This window comes from Thunnus maccoyii, chromosome 5 (genome assembly GCF_910596095.1).
Source record: "Thunnus maccoyii chromosome 5, fThuMac1.1, whole genome shotgun sequence".
Lineage (NCBI taxonomy): Eukaryota > Metazoa > Chordata > Actinopteri > Scombriformes > Scombridae > Thunnus > Thunnus maccoyii.
The window spans coordinates 2376332-2395157 of NC_056537.1; the positions used below are offsets into that span (position 1 = coordinate 2376332).

The window sequence follows — 18826 nt, forward strand, 5'->3', positions numbered from 1 at the left end:
GTTTGCCATCTAGTGTCAAGTCTGAGTATTACACCCAAACCTTCCTGTTGCACTAAACTAAAAGACAATATTAAAGGGTTAAAGCAGCGGCGAGCTCTTGGTGAGATTTTGTTTTTGATGACAGCAGCTAAAACTGGGAAGGACTTGAATCAGTTTCTGGAGTGTTTGTGTCTTAGTTTTCAAATACTGGGAGCTCTGGGAGCTCTGGTCGGTCGTGGCTGCTGGCCTTCAACACCTGGTGAGGTCATCATGTCAGAGGTCAGTGTTTCTCCAGGTGTCAACATCCCTCCACCTGAGAGCAGGACGGACAGGTAATAAGGTGATGACAGAAGAGGAAACGGAGCTCGTCTGTCCAGACTGACGGGACAGAAAAACACAAAGTTTACCAGAAGATCGTCTACTTCCTGGATGATAACGAAGGCAACGAACTTCCTGCTGAAAGAAATGAGGACATTAAGATGAAATGTATGAGAGGAAAATAAATATATTGTGTTTTGAAAACACATCAACACAAGTCCCCTGTCAGCTGTTTCTCGTAAGTATTACCGTGTGAGGAAGAGGCACGAGGCTCTTGATCTCAACACAGATGCTGCAAATTCTGCAAAAAGTATAAATAACCAGTGAGTTGAATTACAGGAACATTATGAATCACAGCCAGTTTGTTTCCATATAAAACCTCTGCTGCAAAAACACCAACAGCCTCATTAAAAGTCACTTCTTTTATTCTGAAAGAGTCATTAAAGGCTCTGTGAGCTGTACAGGAAACAAAGCAGAATTTTCAAAATACACTCACATGTCAGTCTCACATATTTATGTACATTTATTTTACTTTACAAATAAAAAAATACACAAAGGACATTAAATACAAAACAGGTAGAGACAGTTTTTTAATCCCTGCAGGATTGTGATTTACTGGTGACCTTTGACCTGCAGGGGGTTCAGGCGGGGTCGGGGTCAGAGCGAGTGCACGAGGGTTTGGTGACGGTGGTGTTGCAGATCTGGTAGCAGGTTTGGTTCTGTCCCCCGTTGTCCTCCGCTGGGTACGCTGTCAGACACAAGTCCAGCCACGGACGCTCAGCTGAGGACACACACACACGAGACCGACGTCACACACACACACGAGACCGACGTCACACACACACACACGAGACCGACGTCACACACACACACACGAGACCAACGTCACACACACACACACACACACATCACCACTAACACACACACACACACACACACACACACCTGACACTAACGTCACACACACACACACACACACACACACACACACACACCTGACACTAACGTCACATGCACACACACACACGAGACCAACGTCTCACACACACACACACACACACACACACACACACACACACCTGACACTAACGTCACACACACACACACACACACACACACCTGACACTACCGTCACACACACACACGAGACCGACGTCACACACACACACACACCTGACACTAACGTCACACACACACACCTGACACTACCGTCACACACACACACCTGAGCCCGTCTTCAGTAACGTTCAGTAGATTCTGTAGCTGCTCTGTAGGTGTGTGTGAGTTTGATGGACGTACCTGTGCTGCCCCCTGGTGGAAGGAGGGAGTCCATGGTTTGACGGACACTGTTCTGAGCCTCCTGATTGGCTGCCACGTCCTCCGCCGACACGCCGAAGAACAACTCCTGATGAAAGACACGAAGCAAGTTAAAAAAAAAACAAGAAACAACGTCTGTCTCTGCTGTTTATAGACAGGAAGTTCACATCATCACACATTCATGTTTACCTTCATATCTCCTCTTGAAACCTGTTTACAACACGCTGCGTTCAATTCCATCTCCTTTCACAAAGATTATGATTTATTATTATTTTTATTAATCAGTTTTCTCTGATTCCCTCCCTGAATTCAACCGTTTGTGTCAGATTTGTCATTTACAGCATTTTGCTTCAACCATGACTGAAGCAGCTGATAAACTGTATGTTCATGTTTATCAGTCAGATACAACCCTAAAACAAATAAACAAACAAACAAAACATTCACATATTAAAAACCTACTGAGCTGTTCTTTCTGTAGGGTTGGAACAGCCTGGTATTATTATTATTATTATTATTATTATTATTATTATTACTATAATTATTATTGTTATTATTATTATTATATCACTATTATAACTATTATTATTATTATTCCTATTATTATTCCTATTATTATTCCTATTATTATTATTACTATTATTATTCCTATTATTATTATTATTATTATTATTATTATCAGGAGTCACTTTGTTAACCTCTCGCTCTTCTCTTCCTCCACCAGTCAGATGAATCAGGGTTTTATTTTGTAATTTTATTTTGTACTTCTCTGGTCCACATGTTACATTCATTACTGACTCAGCTGTTTGACATTATTATGTTTAATCTCCAGTTGATAATAAACGTCGTTTTAGAAGCTTTGTTCATGTGTGATTCTCTTTATTTGTCTCTGACTCTGAACCAGTTCGTGACACGTTCAACGTCAGCCTCCCAATAAAAAGGAAACTGGCCCTCGGTTGAACCTCACTGCTGTTACTGAGCTCAGGGATGTTTTATGTCGTCATGACGACGGCAGGATGACAATATTTAAAAGTGTTTCATTCCTGAGAAAAGATAAACATGAACTGAAGTAAAACTGGTCAAACGTGTTGCGATCCAGAGCCGCTGCTGATCAAAGCCTTTTCTGTCTTCTTCATGGCTTTTAGTGCTTTTTTTTAGTGTTCGTGAACACATTGAACAGATTAAATTCTCTCACATTTTTTGCGTTTGACAGCTTCCTTCCTTCTTCTCTGAGTATTTTCACAGACATGCTTGAGAAGCCTTTTTTTTCCCCACTGTTTCTCTCTGGATTCCTGAAACTAAAACTGGCACACTGTCACTCTGCTAATGAGAGACAACAAAGACAGTAAAAAGCTCCGTTCAGACGAGCTGCTTGTTATGTAAATGTTGTGGCAATTTTCCATGTTGATCTCAGTCACTTTTCTTCTGTTGCAAAGTAACATTTCAACCAGATTCCAGTTTGAACTGAATGACTTGAAAGATCAGAAGTTTGGAGTTAAACGCGTCCAGTTTTTAAGAGCAGCAACAGACGTCTATATTATATTCTATTATTTGATCTTACGGAGCTCGAGAGGAAAAAATAACTAATTCATGTTCTTCATTTTACAGAATTCACCCTCACGCTGTTCTCTCATCCTGCTACATCCTAACTATGGATCACTGGGAGATAATAAGGTTTAGTTTTGATCTTGGACTCAGATATGAGGATGAGAACAACACCGTGTCATCTCTGAGATTAGAATATAACACAGTTTTTCACTGTAAACACTCTCATGCTCATATATACACTTATATATTTATGTATATATATACATGTTCTAAGCAACATATTTGAACTGAGAGCACTAATTAGTTTCTTCTTCTTCTCTGGATTATCTACTAAATGATAATATTGATGAGAACTTTTCTCAGTGGGTTCACAGTGGAGAGGAGGAGGCACCATCATCATCATTAATTAAGGTTTCAACATCAAAATAAATTTGAAAATCCAGCAGTGATGCAGCCTGTGAGAGAAGTGACAACACTCTTCTTCGTTGGTGTTATTACTTTTCCAACTGAGCGCTGACAGAGCTGTTTTTAAGTCTTTCAGTTTAAAGCAAGTCTCAAATGTTCAAGGCCGAGTCCGAGTTAAACGTTCATTCAGTGGTGTAACAGTGTAATGTGGAGCGCTGTCTGTGATGTCAGTGGTGCTGAATGTACACAACTGAACCAAAACACGTGGCTTTAATTTTAAATGTCAGAAGGATAAAGATTTATAGAAGGATTTAGAGTAACAATCAGACTCTTACACTGATAGTTTGTTATTAATATTATGAAGATAAGTGTGTACAGATGGTCACACAGGAGGTTATTTGTAATAATTAGAGCAACAGACAAGTGAAAACACATTAATAACATCCCGAAATATTTTACAAGAGCAAACATGACCTTTTTTAATAACTTAACTAAAAGGAGGAATTAGCAGATTGCCAACAAAAGTGATTTGTGCATCAAAATATTAAAAATAAAAAACTATTGATCGTGTGTGTGTATAGATGAACTAATTAAACCATCAGTTTAACAGATAGATGACAACAGCGATGTCACATATTCAAGGTCTTAAAGCCTTGAAAAGTGGTTTGAAATCATACAAATGCATATATGATATCAAAGTTGAGTGTCTCATTGAGCATCCACAAAAATCTGAATGAAAATAAACATTCATAACTATTAGAAAGCACAAAAACAGCTCATTTGGCTGCTCAAAGCATTTCTCAGGACTGTGTGGGCGTGTCCAGATCACGTTTGATTGACAGCTCACTTTCAGCTCAAGTACCGTTTTATTTTCTATTCATTCACTAAAACGTTTTGCTAATATGGAATAAATCTAATCTATTAAATGGACCCTACTTGGTTGAAAGCTTGAATAATCCACTAACTAACAAACTAGGTTAGACGTCCTGAAACTGTGTTTTTATTTAACTGTACCTCCTGGAGTATGATGCTAATCGTTTTAGCATCTTCCATTCACTTACATGAAACGGTTAGCATTAGCTTTTCTATTCAAAACTTTTAAGCTTATTATCAATTACTCCAGTGCTCCACTAGCTATCTTGACTAATCAGCTAACTAGCAGATTAGAGTAGACCACACATATCTGTTTTTATTGAACTATACCTCCCAGACTACGAAGCTAAGTGTTTTAGCATCTTTCATTCACTTACATGAAACGGTTAGCATTAGCATTGCTATGCTACACTTTTGAGCTACTTATCCACTCAGTGATTAATACAGATTTGGATGATGTACCCAAGTCTGCTAGTTAGCTTAACACAGTAACTTTCAAACCACATCAGGCTAATTTGAATTCTCATTCCAGCTAAAAGCAAAGAAAAGTGCACTGCATTGTTTTATCATGAAGGAGATGAGAGTAAGTGTTGTGAAGTCAGCTTGGCCAGATAGCCACGTCAATCATCTTTCTCCTAAGTATGATTGGGCAGGTATTTATTACATAATAAATTCCCTAGTTTAGCCCCGCCCAACTGTAGCCCAGTAACAAGGGAAGGGAGAGAAACTTTCTAAAGAATGTGTTTACTATATGCACATTAGATCCCAAATTACATGATTAATAGCCAATCATGGATTTGCCTTTCCAGGGGCTTTAATATATTTATATTCAAGTTAGCTGTTTAGTTTAAAATGTTTACTGAGCAGAGAGATACCAACATTTCCAAACCTTCACTCCTCCATCATCCCTGCTGCAGTCAGAGGGTGAATCATGTCTTTTGATTATGTGTGTATAAACTCTGTAGCATCTCCTCAACATGTTCCTCCTGTTCTCTGATTCACCTGCTGTGCTCTGAACCTCTCACACGTGGTTTTAGTAAAAACATTCAGACACAGCAGAACTTCTCCTTGTAATCTAATCTCATCTGATCCACACTGAGCCGTAGTTTATACGCGATACGATCGGCGTTCAGACTCACGGCGTCTCTCCACAGGAAGACGTCCAACGCGTCGGTGCTGTCCTGCAGCTCGAGCTTCATCAGCAGGACGAACCGCAGCAGCTGAACGCCGAGAGCTGCAGACATGAAAAGCACATTAACATTATAACATAATGTGATTTATTTCAGAGGAGGAAAAAAAAAAACTGCAGCTTGAACAGAGCTGAAATCAGCCAGGAGCTGTTCAGGAACCTTTACAAGCTGCTGAATCAGGAGGAAGGAAAAGGACACAAACATAAATCTCTGTGAGATAAAGAGAGCAGCTCGCAGGTTTTAAACCCCGAAGGCGAGACGAGACGTCACAGGACGAGCACACAAACAGCACAACAACAACAACAACAACAACAACAACAGCGTTCCTTCATTATGAAGAGTTTGGTCACATTAGTTTTTATCTTCCTGAAATGGAAAAACTTTCCAGAAAGCTTGATGCTGTTATTAGTCTTTGGAGCCGTTTCTAAACAAACTAACATGACCAAACTCTTCATGATGAAGCAACATGTGACCCAGTGCAGTGATGTGACTCACTGACGTGTTTTAATAGTTTCTGGACAGTAACAGAGGTCTACGACACACAACATGAGATTTGGTGACAATAAGGAAAACATAGAAAATCACCAGACTTCCTCCTTTAATCCTTTAATTTTCTGTCCATCGATTTGTGAAAGAAAATCATGTCAAGTTGTTTCTTCTATTAAAGCTGTATAAATGGATTATTTTGGGGCCTGAACAAGCTGAAACACACTGACATGTGAGTGTGAGCTGTTTCCTGTGTGTGTTCTCCAACGTCTCCGACACGACGAAGATTCGAATCAAACTCACCGTCTGCGACGATCTTCTCATCGATCAGTTCGACTCCTTCTGCACACGGCTCCCTCACTGCAGCCTCGGAGCACTGCTTACACCTGCGACACACACACACACACACACACACACACACACACACACACACACACAGGAAACCATCCGAGTGTGAGTGATGAAGGATGTGTAATCATCCTTTAAGGCCGCAGCTGTTCACCTCGGTGACGTTTACATCACACACTGTAGTTTAAACTGAGGACAGAGACGCACTTTATCTTTAAAACGCAGCATACTTTATCTCGCCGGCGTTCTCAGAGATGGAACAATGAGACTGCAGTTCTGGAGCTTTTGATCATATCACACAATCTTCCTCAGCAGAATATAATATCTTTGTGTTGAGATTGTTTTTGTTTTGTTGTTTCCAAAGTCAAGAATGAACTTTCTACTTCTGCTTTTATGCTGATATGAGTGAGAAGTTCTTAAAACAACAGTCAGGAGCCCAAATGAACATTGAAACATGTCTTCCTCCTGTTCATACTGACCATTAGATCCCTTCATCATGCACTTACAATGGAAGTAAAAAGTTCTGATACACAAATCTGTTTTCAGTTTTTGGACTTTTTCTCTAATCTTTGATTTTTGCTGAAATATTGGATCATTTGAACATTTATTGAAATGAAAGCATGTGAGAAGTTTAGAGGGAAAAATCACTATTTGGTGGAGCTGTTAACAACTCATAGACATGTGAAATGTGACCCCGACTACACACTGCTTTTTGTAAGACGTCAAAAGACAAAAAGGTTGGAAACCACTGGTTTCATCTTTAACAATGTGTTGTATTTTAAAAGCTTGTTATATTATCCATTGTGTCAAATCTTCATCTGAAAAGTAACTAAAGCTGTCAAATAAATGTAGTGGAGTAGAAAGTACAATATTTCCCTCTGAAATGTAGAAAGTAGCATCACATGGTCAAACATGTTTTAATAAAGCAGTAATAATTATAACGGATTTAACGGCGTCTCTGACCCGTAGTATCGTTTCCTGCCTCTGAACAGGAAAGGTGCGGTCAGGTCCAGCAGAGCCAGTTGACCTCCTGACGACCTCACAGGGACGATGTTCTGGTAGCCGGACGCCAGTCGACACGTTTCCTCCAGAGTCGAACCTGCAAAACACCAGAACGTCTGTCACCAGGCACATAACCTTCATCCTGTCTGATGATGACAGATGTCTGTTTAACATGTTTGATCATTTCTCCTCAATGAAATGAGTGTCAGCAGGACTGTTACCCATGAGGAAGACGAGCTCTTTGGTTTTGCCTTCATACAGGAGCTGTGTGGACAGGTGAACGCTCAGAGCTCGAGTCGGGGAAGCAGGGGAGTCTCCGGGGACCTCGACCCGCCCGGAGAGAGCCCACGGCGGGGGACTGCAGGGTCCAGAGTCCCCGGACGCCTCGGAGAAGATACCTGCTACCAGCTCATCATCCGGGACGTCCTGCCTGAGATCACAGAGATCTGATTTATTACATTTTACAAGTTCTGAATGTGTGTTCAGATCTGAAGCGTGTGTGTGTTTGTGTGTGTGTGTGTGTGTGTGTGTGTGTGTGTGTGTGAGCCTACATAGATGAACACTTGCTGCAGTAGAGTTTCAGAGTCTGGTGGAGCCTTCGGGGCTCGTAGGATCTCAGCTGGACTCTGACGTGGTGAACTCGACCCGGATCGGAGCGCTTCAGCTCAGACAGCGTCTCCAGCTGCACGTCGTGTCCACAGCTTCTGTCTGCAGACAAAAAAACACACACAAACAATAAAACACATTTACAGTTTGACAGACACAAACACAAGAGACTTTCAGCAACTTTAAAAGAGTTTAATGATAAATAGAATGAAGAATAAAACACAAACTGAAGAAACTAAAGGAACTCTGGAGCATTTAAGGCCTTTAGTATCATTAAAACATCATTTCTAAGACTTGCAGACGCCCTGCAGACAAGATTCCTCTTGTGTCTCTGATTTATGACGTCCTAAACACCTCGGAGGCTGTTTCATACACCGGACTAAGATGATATAAATGTACTTTACTATCAGCAGCCTGTTTATGAGTCTGCAGAGATGCTGGTGACTTCAAATAAGTTACAAACTGAGACAAACAGAGAAGAATTAAAGCTGAAACAAACCACTGATCTTCTCCAGGCTGGATTTCTTTCATTTCACATATATTATGACTGTTTAAAGTTCACAGCAGCTGATAGTTTCCTACCTGTGCTGCACTCCACTGGGTCAGCATCTAGAACACAGACAGAGAAACCATCAAGGACTGAACCAGACACAAAGTCAACAGAAGTCACGCTGTCTACATTCAGGTCACACGCTGAGACACCGTCTGAAACAGAGCACAGCTTATCTTCTACGACCTTGGTTTCTATAGGAGACGGTCAGCCTTATCAGGGCAGCTGCTGCCCGCTCGTCCTTATCAGACAGAGAGATGAACTACTCTGACTGAGACCGGCCACGACCTGCTGCTCCCAGGGTCATCTCTGCACATGACCCGGAAATGACCCGGAAATGACCCCGGTCAAAAACTGTGTCATATTACCTTTAAGCCAAAAGAGGAAAAACTCCTCACAACAAGTAACACAGACTTATAAACAACCTGCTCTGCTGAAAAACAGCTGATCACAGTCACTGTGAACATCGTCCAGATATGCAGCAGTTTCTAAACAATAATTAATTTCAGTTTTGTTTTAATTTCAATTGTTCTGACAATTTCCTTCAAAAACATTGTAAATCGAGGGGAGGAAGCAGTGATATTCACAAGTGTTGAAACTAGACCACTTTGGGGTTTATTTACTGTATAATAAGAACATATCAGTATCATTTCCAGCTCTATATCTATATTCTGGGGCTCTGATGGAATATCTTTGCATGATTCCCAGTTTAAAGCTTCCATTGTAAGGTCATTTTAAAGGGATCTTCTGATGATCAGTATGAACAGGAGGAATGATTACAGATCCCAACTGCTGCTTTAAGACAGACTTGAAAAATTGTGAACTGGTCCTTTAAGCTCGGACAATGCCAAACTGTTTTTATGTTAATAAAAGTGTCATGAAACTTCATCCCAAATATTTTGTCCACTCGAGAGTTTCAGAACAGACACGACAGAAGCTGCAGCTGTTTGTTCGTCTGCGTGGAAACATTCAGGTCACATGACTTTTTATTTTATCCCCAGTGAAGACTGGGATTTAAGACACAGCTACTGGAAGCAGCTTCATCCCTCCATCTATCCCTCCCTCCATCCATCCCTCCCTCCCTCCATCCATCCATCCATCCATCCATCCCTCCCTCCATCCATCCCTCCCTCCATCCATACATCCCTCCCTCCATCCATACATCCATCCATCGTGTACTATTTTACATATTGAGAACAGCTATAAATCTATAACTCATTATACACGACGGGTCTGACGGGACCAACAGGCTCTGACGTTCATACCGGGAGACTCCGGCGGCGTGCTCCAGACCTCCAACATGGTGGTGTCGTTCAGCTCAGCGAGGTCGACCTCGTCGTGCTCTGGAAAAGCCTCGATGACTCTACAGATACATAAACAAGAAGAAAATGACTTCTGGTTATGAGCATTACTGTATGATTCCAGTGACATTTATCAAATACTGCTGTGAGAGGACCTGGATTAAATTCCTGTGTGTGTATTAAACCATCAGAGTGTGTGCGCCCCGGCAGCCTGCTGGTTAATACACACGCTATATAACTGTAACATCACACTCTCCCTTCAATTCCTGTCATCTCTCCACTGTCCCTATAATACAGGCATAAAAAACCCCCCAAAAATATATATATTTATATAAAAACCCCATCAGAGTGTGAGTGATGAAGGATGTGTAACCATCCTTTAAGGCCGCAGCTGTTCACCTCATGTCTCTGTCCACAACCGCTGACGTTTACATCACACGCTGTACTTCAAACTGTGGACGAATCTCTTACAAAACACATCAGAGACGCATTTTATCTTTTTAAAATGCAGCCGACTTTATCTCAACGGCGTTCTCAGAGATGGAACAATGAGACTGTAACACACACACACACACACACACACTTCCTCAGCAGAATATCTTATCTTTATGGTGAGATTGTTTTTGTAAACTGTTGTTTCCAAAGTCAAGAATGAACTTTCTACTTCTGCTTTTATGCCGACATGGGTGAGAAGTTCTTAAAACAACAGATATAAACTTTTAAACACGTTTTGCACAGACTGTGGATTTTGTCCTCCATCACTTCCATTGTTTCTTCTATTACTGGATTTTTAGACTCATTTCTCTCACGTATTTCTGTCCCTCATCTCCTGCCGTACCTCTTCAGCTCCTGCACATCGGGGCTGTTTTCCGGAAGAACGCGGATCCCTCTGCCGTACGCCGTCCCTCCGTGCAGGTGGAAAGCCAGGTGATCCACCTCCTCCTCCTCCTCCTCCTCCTCTCCCTCCTCTGATTGGTTGCTGGTGAGGCCAGGTACTTTACTGGATCCCGGGATCGCTCGCAGGTTGTAGATCCTCAGGAAGTCGCCGGGCTGATGGGACAAACAGCACAATATAAACACCACAAAAAAGCACCAAAAGGTCTATATGCAGCTATTAAAAAATAAAAAGACAAAATCCACAGTCCTCCTTCTGTGCAAAAAAATGTATTTCAAAGTTTATCTGAAGCTAATATGAAGCTTCAGCGTCCAAATGAGTCAAATCAAGTAGATATCTTTCAACGTTACAGTCTTTTTAGTGCCAAAGTTCCTCTTTTTGTTACTATACTTCCACCTGCAGCTCAACAGGGAAACACTGTCCGAGGAAACACAAAGAGGGAATTTGATGCTAAAAAGACTGTAAATGTGTCAGATATCCACTTGATATGACTAACTCAGACTGCTGAAGCTGAATAGAAGCTTCACAGAGACTTTTAAATGACTGTGTGGACACACTGTGGATTTTGTCCTCCATCACTTCCATTGATCATCGTGTTTTTAATAGTTTCTGGACAACAACAGAGGAATCAGATGTATCAGGCTTGTTAGTGGATCAGTTCATTGTTGGTTTGGATCCAAACATGAAGCAAACTGCAGCCTTATCCTTTAAAGCAGCCTGAGGGAAGGTCTCATATCTTATTCAGTAATAAGTGATGTAATGTAGTCAGATGAACTCCTCTCTGACACACTGAAGATTCATCCCCAGGCTCCATCACTGTTGTCACTGTGTCTGTGTTCCTAATGATCTGGAGAATCATCAGGGTTTTTATCAATCAGCAGATGGCGATGTTGCACCAAACTTACAGTCAGAGTGATGACAAGTCATTCAGACGCTGCTCAAAAGGACTTGTTTGTTTTTTTCTTCTTCTTCTTCTCAGCTCCGTCACGACGAGCCTGCAGCCGACAGAAATCTGTCCTCGCTCTCATCATCAACAAACGCTTCAATGATCGAGTGTCAGGGGGGATTTAATAAATGAAATCTCTAACAATGTTTTTATATGACATGGTTCAGTCAATATTAGACCCAGATAGACACAAATATCTGGACTTTTCACTGCATTAGAGGCAGAAGAGTGACTCAAAGTGAATCCTCTATAATCCACGGCTTCTTTTAAATCATTTTTTTTTTCCTCGGTGAAGTTTGAGCCAGTGTCAGGGTGGATTAACAGCTGATCTCCTGAGGCCTCTCCTCCTCCTCCTCCTCCTCCTCCTCTAAAAAGATCCACACCAGGAGCTGAGAGGAGATGAACTGGGAGGACTGGAGACACTGCCACTACTGCCACTACTGAAGCCTTTTAAGCATCTCTGGAATGATCCTTTTATCTAGAAAATATTTCCCCACATAACAGGATGTTACTTTGAAAACTGACGAACAGGAGAAGCTCCATCGTTCGTGAGACTTCAAAGACAGACGGGAAAAATGAAATTCACTTGGTTTTTACTTCCATTGTGTCATGAACTGAGAATATTTAAATGAAGAAGAAATATTTTGTATCTATAGAGGACAAAAAAACATTTGCATTTCTGTATTATTCAAATAAAACATGAACTGACTGAAAGACAAACTCCAAACATAATGCTGTTATTTTATCGCCATCAAACTCAACATGGCTGAATAAACTTCAGTGACAGGTGACGCTTTGCCTTTTAGTTTGCTTCCTCATGGAGGAAATGACAGCACTGCTCCTCTGTGCAAACTCTCAAAACAACATGTGTTTACGTTCTGACAAGCAACCTCTTGTGATTGCATGAATGAAACCTCTGAAGCAAAGGAAGAAGAAGAAGAAGAGGAGTGATGTCAGTATAAATGAATCCAGGCTGCAGGTGGAAGTAGACCAGTCTCCATCACTTCCAAACCCACATATAAGTATGTATGTTTATTTATGTATGTTTGGATGGTTTTGCCAAGAATATACGTCCAAGAGATCCAGTAAAAGCTTTAAAACACAAGTTTGAATTTACTAAACTTACATTTTTCAGTGAAATTTAATCACTAGTCCAGTTTTTTACTGAGCTGTTCTGTCATCAGCTGCTCCGACAACAAACTGACACTCAGTCACAAGTTTCTGCTTCTTCATAAATCTCCATTAAATCCTCGTGTTTCAGTCTCATTCTGACCGACCAGGTACCGCTGAGTGATCCATCTACACGGGGCTGATGGTGAGATGATCTCTGTTAGCTTGGTGCTATAATGTTAGCACATTTCCTCGCTGAAATTCTACTTTTACTACTTTTTTATTAGCTTAAACTATGTTTAATTTGATTAAATTGATATGTTTTTATGAGTTGAATCATAAACTAGCAGGTCATTCCTGTTGGGAGGTCGGTCAGAAGTTGTGTTCATGTGATTTTTTCCTGTGACTGTGATTAAATCACTTTAACATCATATTAACATCTAACCGCAGTAATGACGGCGGCAAATAAATGAGCATAAATCAGCTGCCGGGCTCTTCAGGTGTATTTAGAACCAAAGTGAATTAATTTGCACAACTTTGAAAGGTTTGGTAATTACACATGTGAACATCTGCAGCAGCAGGAACAAGATACATGGAGAGCATTTGTTTGTACAAAACCATCTTCCTGTTACACTACGTTCTGATTTCATGCTGGATGATGAAGGTTCAGGTTCATCTACCTCACCTGCTGCTACAGACCTCCTGATGACTGACTGTGAAACTCAATTATGTGAAGTAGTTATGTTATCAGACAGACTCTCTGATGTGAGCAGTGAAATATATATATGCTTGGAGATATGAATATATAATGGATAGCCAGTAACTGCTCAAGAAATAAAAAAAGTATCATCATTAATTAGTGTTTGTAAAACAGGCCATACTTCCTCTACATGTATTGATCATATATATACTACAGTCTCTATACCAGCAGGTTATTATTGTATTTTCAGGGGATTAAACAATAGTTAAAACCATAGACTGTATAAAAATATGGACGTAGTTGCCGTGACGTCACCCGTTGGTTTCTGAAGAGCGGTTTTGAAGCTCAAAGTGAGCCGCTCCGGCCGTCGCCATCTTGGCAGTGCACGACTCTACCTAACCCTCAGCCAATCAATCGGGCCGAATGGCTGAAACAAGCCACCTAGCGGCTGGCAGACCTGTCACTCAAAGCAGCCATGTCCGTCATTATGCAGAACTTTACGGCTTCATAAAATTTAAAGGGGTGGGTTTTAAAAAAATTCACCCCCCGTACAGTTGTCATGAAAGAGGAAATTAGCTACAGAGACCAAAACCGTTGTTTGTACCAGACTGTAAACATGTTTATTTCTGCTGTAAAGTTGGACATTTTAACATGGAGGTCTATGGGGATTGACTCGGTTTTGGAGCCTAAAGTGGTCATTCAAGGAACTGCAGCTGCCACTAAATTCTACACACTGCACCTTTAAATATATCCAAAACTAAAGGTATCGTCTTTGGGTCATGACTCAAATAGGTTTCTAAGCCTAAACTGGATCTATATCTGGTGAACCAGTACAACAGGTGGACAAAGCTTCATGTCTGGTCCTAGTTATTAACATCACCTTTCGTTGAAGTTTTTTTTTGGAAGCTATGCGAGTTGTTTTCAAGGGGAAATTACAAACAGCCTATTTTGTCATTTAGATATAAGAATTAACAAGACTATGGAAAAACCAAGGCATGGATGTTAAACCTTATATGAGTCATGTGTTTAATAACTTCTATCTTTCTTTTAAATAAAAACATAGTTTCCATGGAGCTAAATGTAATTCTATGGTGGCTTTGTAACGTGTCAACATGGCCAGAAGCAGCACCTTCCTCTTTTCCTTTTGGGAGTTTCTTTTCATTTCAGTTCTCTTCATTTTCAGCAGCACTTTCTAAATATGTAGAGAAAAACATGCTATTTGAATAAGAATCATTATTAAGATCATTTAAATCCCACTGAGGCAGGAAGCAAACAATAAAGACCAAACAGACAGTACTTCTGTTTGCAGAATCCTGCACTCTTCCCGGGTTTCAGTTTGTCTCCGGGGAGACCTCGATGTTTAGAAAAATGAGACACAAGAAAACAGCCGTAAGTACTCTGGGGGTCTGGCTGTGTTTTCTCAGAGCTACATGAAGCGAGTTTAGCAGAATTTACCACAGCTTGTGTTGAGAAACAGGTGTAGAGAGAGCTGAGCGGGTGACTAATGCTGGGGGAGGGAGGAGAACACCAGAGGACGGATGCAGACAGCGGGACGGTCGAGCTTCCTGTCTGTATTCACATATTAAATAATCCTCTGCAGCGGTCCAGAGAGGCCAGGTGTGATTATAACAAGCAGGAGGATCAAGGTCACAGTACGTCCTGAAGTACAGCAGCTATCTGAAGGTGGTTTAGTTGGAGCTGCGACATCTTCTGACTTGCCTGCAGCTGCTCTTTGTATCACAGGGAACTTAAGTAACCAGGTTACTCAGAGAGAAACCAGGTTACGCAGGTAATCCAGGAGTGTGTAACCAGATTTTAACTCTGTTAGTGACAGAAGACGCTGCTTCCTGACTGTTTGTGTTGTGTGTGTCTGAATTTAACCATCAAAAGTTCAGCAGTGGAACATACATACATCTACAGGCTACTTTTTTTGGTTTCAGTTTGGTTTTAACAGACAACATCACATCACCCTGATCCTGGCTTCTCTCTATGGGCTCCCTGTTTGTTTTAGAATTGATTTTAAGATTTTACTGATCACTTTTAAAGCACGTCTGGGTCTGAAGCTCTAAGCTACATAACAGATATGCTGACCCCCGTACGAGCCGGCCCGCAGCTTTAGATCCTCAGGTGGGGCCCTTCTGGCCGTTCCAAAGTCGAGGCTTAAACCTAAACCCGGGATTCCACCGGGCCCATGTGCGCCGCGTTCCGGCTCTGACGCGGTTTTGCTCCGTCCTCTGCACGGCGCCCTATTCCACCGGGAGCGTGTCAGAAGCGGAGCGTCTTCACTGCGGGGAAGCCATCCGCCGTTTAAAGTCAGTAGCACTCCTACTACAGTAATTACAGCAGCCTAGTCAAAGCTTACAGAGTGCCTTAAGGCTACCGTAATTACTGCAGTAGCAGGGCAACTAGACAGCCCAATTTTGTTAACTTGCTCAGCTTTCGTTGATTTGGTCATTTTCCTTGATCTTTGTGCTTCTGCTGTGGTTCAGTAGGCTACGTAGTTAAATGGTTCCTTTATTTGCCATCAGGGCCTCTCGACTTTGGAACGACCTTCCTGAGAAGATAAGGCTGCGGAATCAGTGACTTCTTTTAAATCACTTCTTAAAACTTTACAGACTTGCTTTTATGTGATGTTGTCTTTTGAGCATCTTTCTTTTAAACTTTTTTTAACTTTTCATCTTTCTTTTAAACTTTTTATCATCTCTTTATTGTCTTTCTTTGCCTTTGGCCGCCATCTTTTTAAGGTCAGATCTGTTATTGTTTTCTGTTTCATGTCTTTGCTTTTGCTTTGTCCGTCAAAGCACTTTGTAAACTCTGTTTTTAAAAGGTGCTATATAAATAAAGTTATTATTATTATTATTATTATAGTTTCAGATTTTGGATGCAGTTATTTTTTAATACTTGGACGCATGGCTCCGTGTAATGATCTCTTCTCTCTGTCTGCAGTCTGTTGTTATGCACATGCGTAACAGAAGCCGACAACACACCCTGATTATGGGAACCGGGTTTCTTGTTTTCTGGAGAAAGCCGACTGTAGCTCGGTTACTTAATTGCATGTAAGTGCTCTGATGATTAACGTAAGTGTGGCTCGGAGGAGGATTTAAACACAACCTCTCTTTGTTCCTTTGATAAGTGGACATGATGACAGAGATAAAACAGATTCCTGAGTGTTCCTGTAGAGATGATGACTGACTCCTCGGTGTCCACGTATTTCCCTTGTGCACAAAGTCTGGTCCATAAAGTAGACGGTAAATGGCTGCGTTTATATAACACTTTTATCCAAAGCACTTTATAATGCTTGTGCTGATCATTCACTCATACACTGATGGCAGCAGGCTACCATGCAAGGTGCTGGCACAACTATCGGGAGCAATTTGGAGTTCAGTAACCACTGACCTTCTGATTACTGGACAAGCCGCTCTAAACCTCCTGAGCCACAGCCAGCCCCATAATGGGTTTCCCACTTTGAAGTGGCTGAACGTGATTGGCCCTGCTCTCGTGGCTGAACGGGAACAAATCCCTGCAGCCAGGTTCCAACATCCAGTGGAAAACCTTCCCAAGAGGAGCAGAGACTGTTCTGTTATCCTCACGCAACCGCTCACAATCTACCATTGTTTCCAGTGATTCAAATAGATCTGCTGTTGGGCACATTGACAAATATTTCCACCCGGCGGAGAATCAATCGACTAATCAGAGACTGGTTGGCAGGTCTGGACACTGATTACAGTACGACTGGGTGCTGAACCTCAATACCTGCAGGCTGCAGACTGAAATAAGTCTCAGATCACTGAAAACTGTAAAGTACCAAAAATCAAAATCCCGATAATCTCGTTGGCTTATTATTTAATCAGATATTTACTGATTTAAACCTATTTTTTTTGCAGTTTTAGTCTGTATTTTGCTCAGTAACGTTCTCCTACAGCTGCTTGTGTTTAGACAACTTTTACCATTTGACAACTTTGGCTTCTTTCATTGAATGAAAAAGGATTTTTGAATAAAAACATGTTTATAATTTGCGAAACAAGGCATCAAAAAGGGACAGTTTTGGTATCTAAAGTATCGTACTGACACTAATCCTACATTATTAAGTTTGAAACAGGGCGACTTGTTCTCAGTTACTATTAGTATCGTATCCAGTATCAATATGTTCCCACCTCTGGTCAAAGTATTGATCTTAAACACATCGAGTGTAACTGAACTAAAGCAGGTGAATAGTGTATTTTTTCATATTGTAGCCCATTAAATACACATTATGTGTTCTTTGAGCATCTCAGAGTGTCCCTAAATGCATCGACAGGAAGCTTCTTTTGTTCTTCATTTGTAACTGCAGGGAGCTTTAAATATCCGTCATAAACGCCACAGACATACTTCATAAACTTCTTTAAAAGTACAGAAATTACAGTGCAGCATAATTTGTCTCCATTTCCTCCACTTTCTGTGTGACGTTAGGAATATTTCCTTTTTAAAAAGGAATAAAAAGCCCAGGAAGGAAGAGAAAAAAATCACTTTATGGCTCCATCATTACTAAGACTGTTGGCATAGCAACCAGCAGCAGGAGAAGCAGCGGCGTGGTTTGAGAGCTTTGTGACCGTTTTTTTTTTTTTTTTTTGAGCTCTTTGACCAATAAGATCACTCAGCTGAGACTACACTTAGTATAATGGGCACATTATCACCGTCAGCGTGTGCACAGGGGCGTTCAGGGACCGTAGAACACACCGGACCACGGACCACTGAGAGCAATCGGCCCGTCTGACAGAAAAATGGCTCCCTGCAGCTTCCCCTCAAAAACAAACCGTTTTCTTCTTAAGAGAGGCTGAGGGAACAGAGTGGAGCAGCCTGTGGCGGCTTCTGAAACTACTTGATCTGTATGAAAACTAAACACTCTACCGCCTGAGAGCAAAGACGCCGATGCTGCTGTCTCATGGTGTTTGTGCTGCTCGGCTGCTCAGTAAAAAAACAAACAAACAAAAAAAAGCCACGGCTTCTCGTTGAGCTGAGGTTCAAGAAAGCAGCCAAAAAAACCCCAAACTGGTGCCCCTTACTGAGAGGAAGAAACTGTTCATTTCACACCGACTTCCTCACGGAGCAGCAGGGAACGAGCTTTAAAAGCCAGTCAGAAACACAGCGACTCAACAGAGAGGCTCTTTATGCTGCTAAATCAACTCACTTTACATTAAATACCTCAACTGCCTCTGCTTCTGAGCCTTCAATAAAACAATCAAGGACAGGAAATAGACTGTTTTTATTATTAAGAG

General features: G+C 41.3%; 1 protein-coding gene across 2 annotated transcripts in view; it reads right to left on the minus strand.

Moving 5' to 3' along the window:
* Window positions 1-704: 704 nt before the first annotated feature.
* pot1 (protection of telomeres 1 homolog) overlaps window positions 705-18826 on the minus strand; it is an 85965-nt gene continuing 67843 nt past the window's right edge. For both annotated transcript variants that reach the window (XM_042410785.1, XM_042410784.1), the window contains exons 11-20: window positions 10759-10970; window positions 9885-9982; window positions 8652-8678; window positions 8015-8171; window positions 7685-7893; window positions 7425-7560; window positions 6417-6499; window positions 5577-5671; window positions 1597-1702; window positions 705-1078 (exon numbers count right to left, since the gene is read on the minus strand). In XM_042410785.1, coding sequence (XP_042266719.1) covers window positions 939-1078; window positions 1597-1702; window positions 5577-5671; window positions 6417-6499; window positions 7425-7560; window positions 7685-7893; window positions 8015-8171; window positions 8652-8678; window positions 9885-9982; window positions 10759-10970 — 1263 coding nt within the window. In that variant the 3' untranslated portion in view covers window positions 705-938. The remainder of the gene's footprint in view (window positions 1079-1596; window positions 1703-5576; window positions 5672-6416; window positions 6500-7424; window positions 7561-7684; window positions 7894-8014; window positions 8172-8651; window positions 8679-9884; window positions 9983-10758; window positions 10971-18826) is intronic.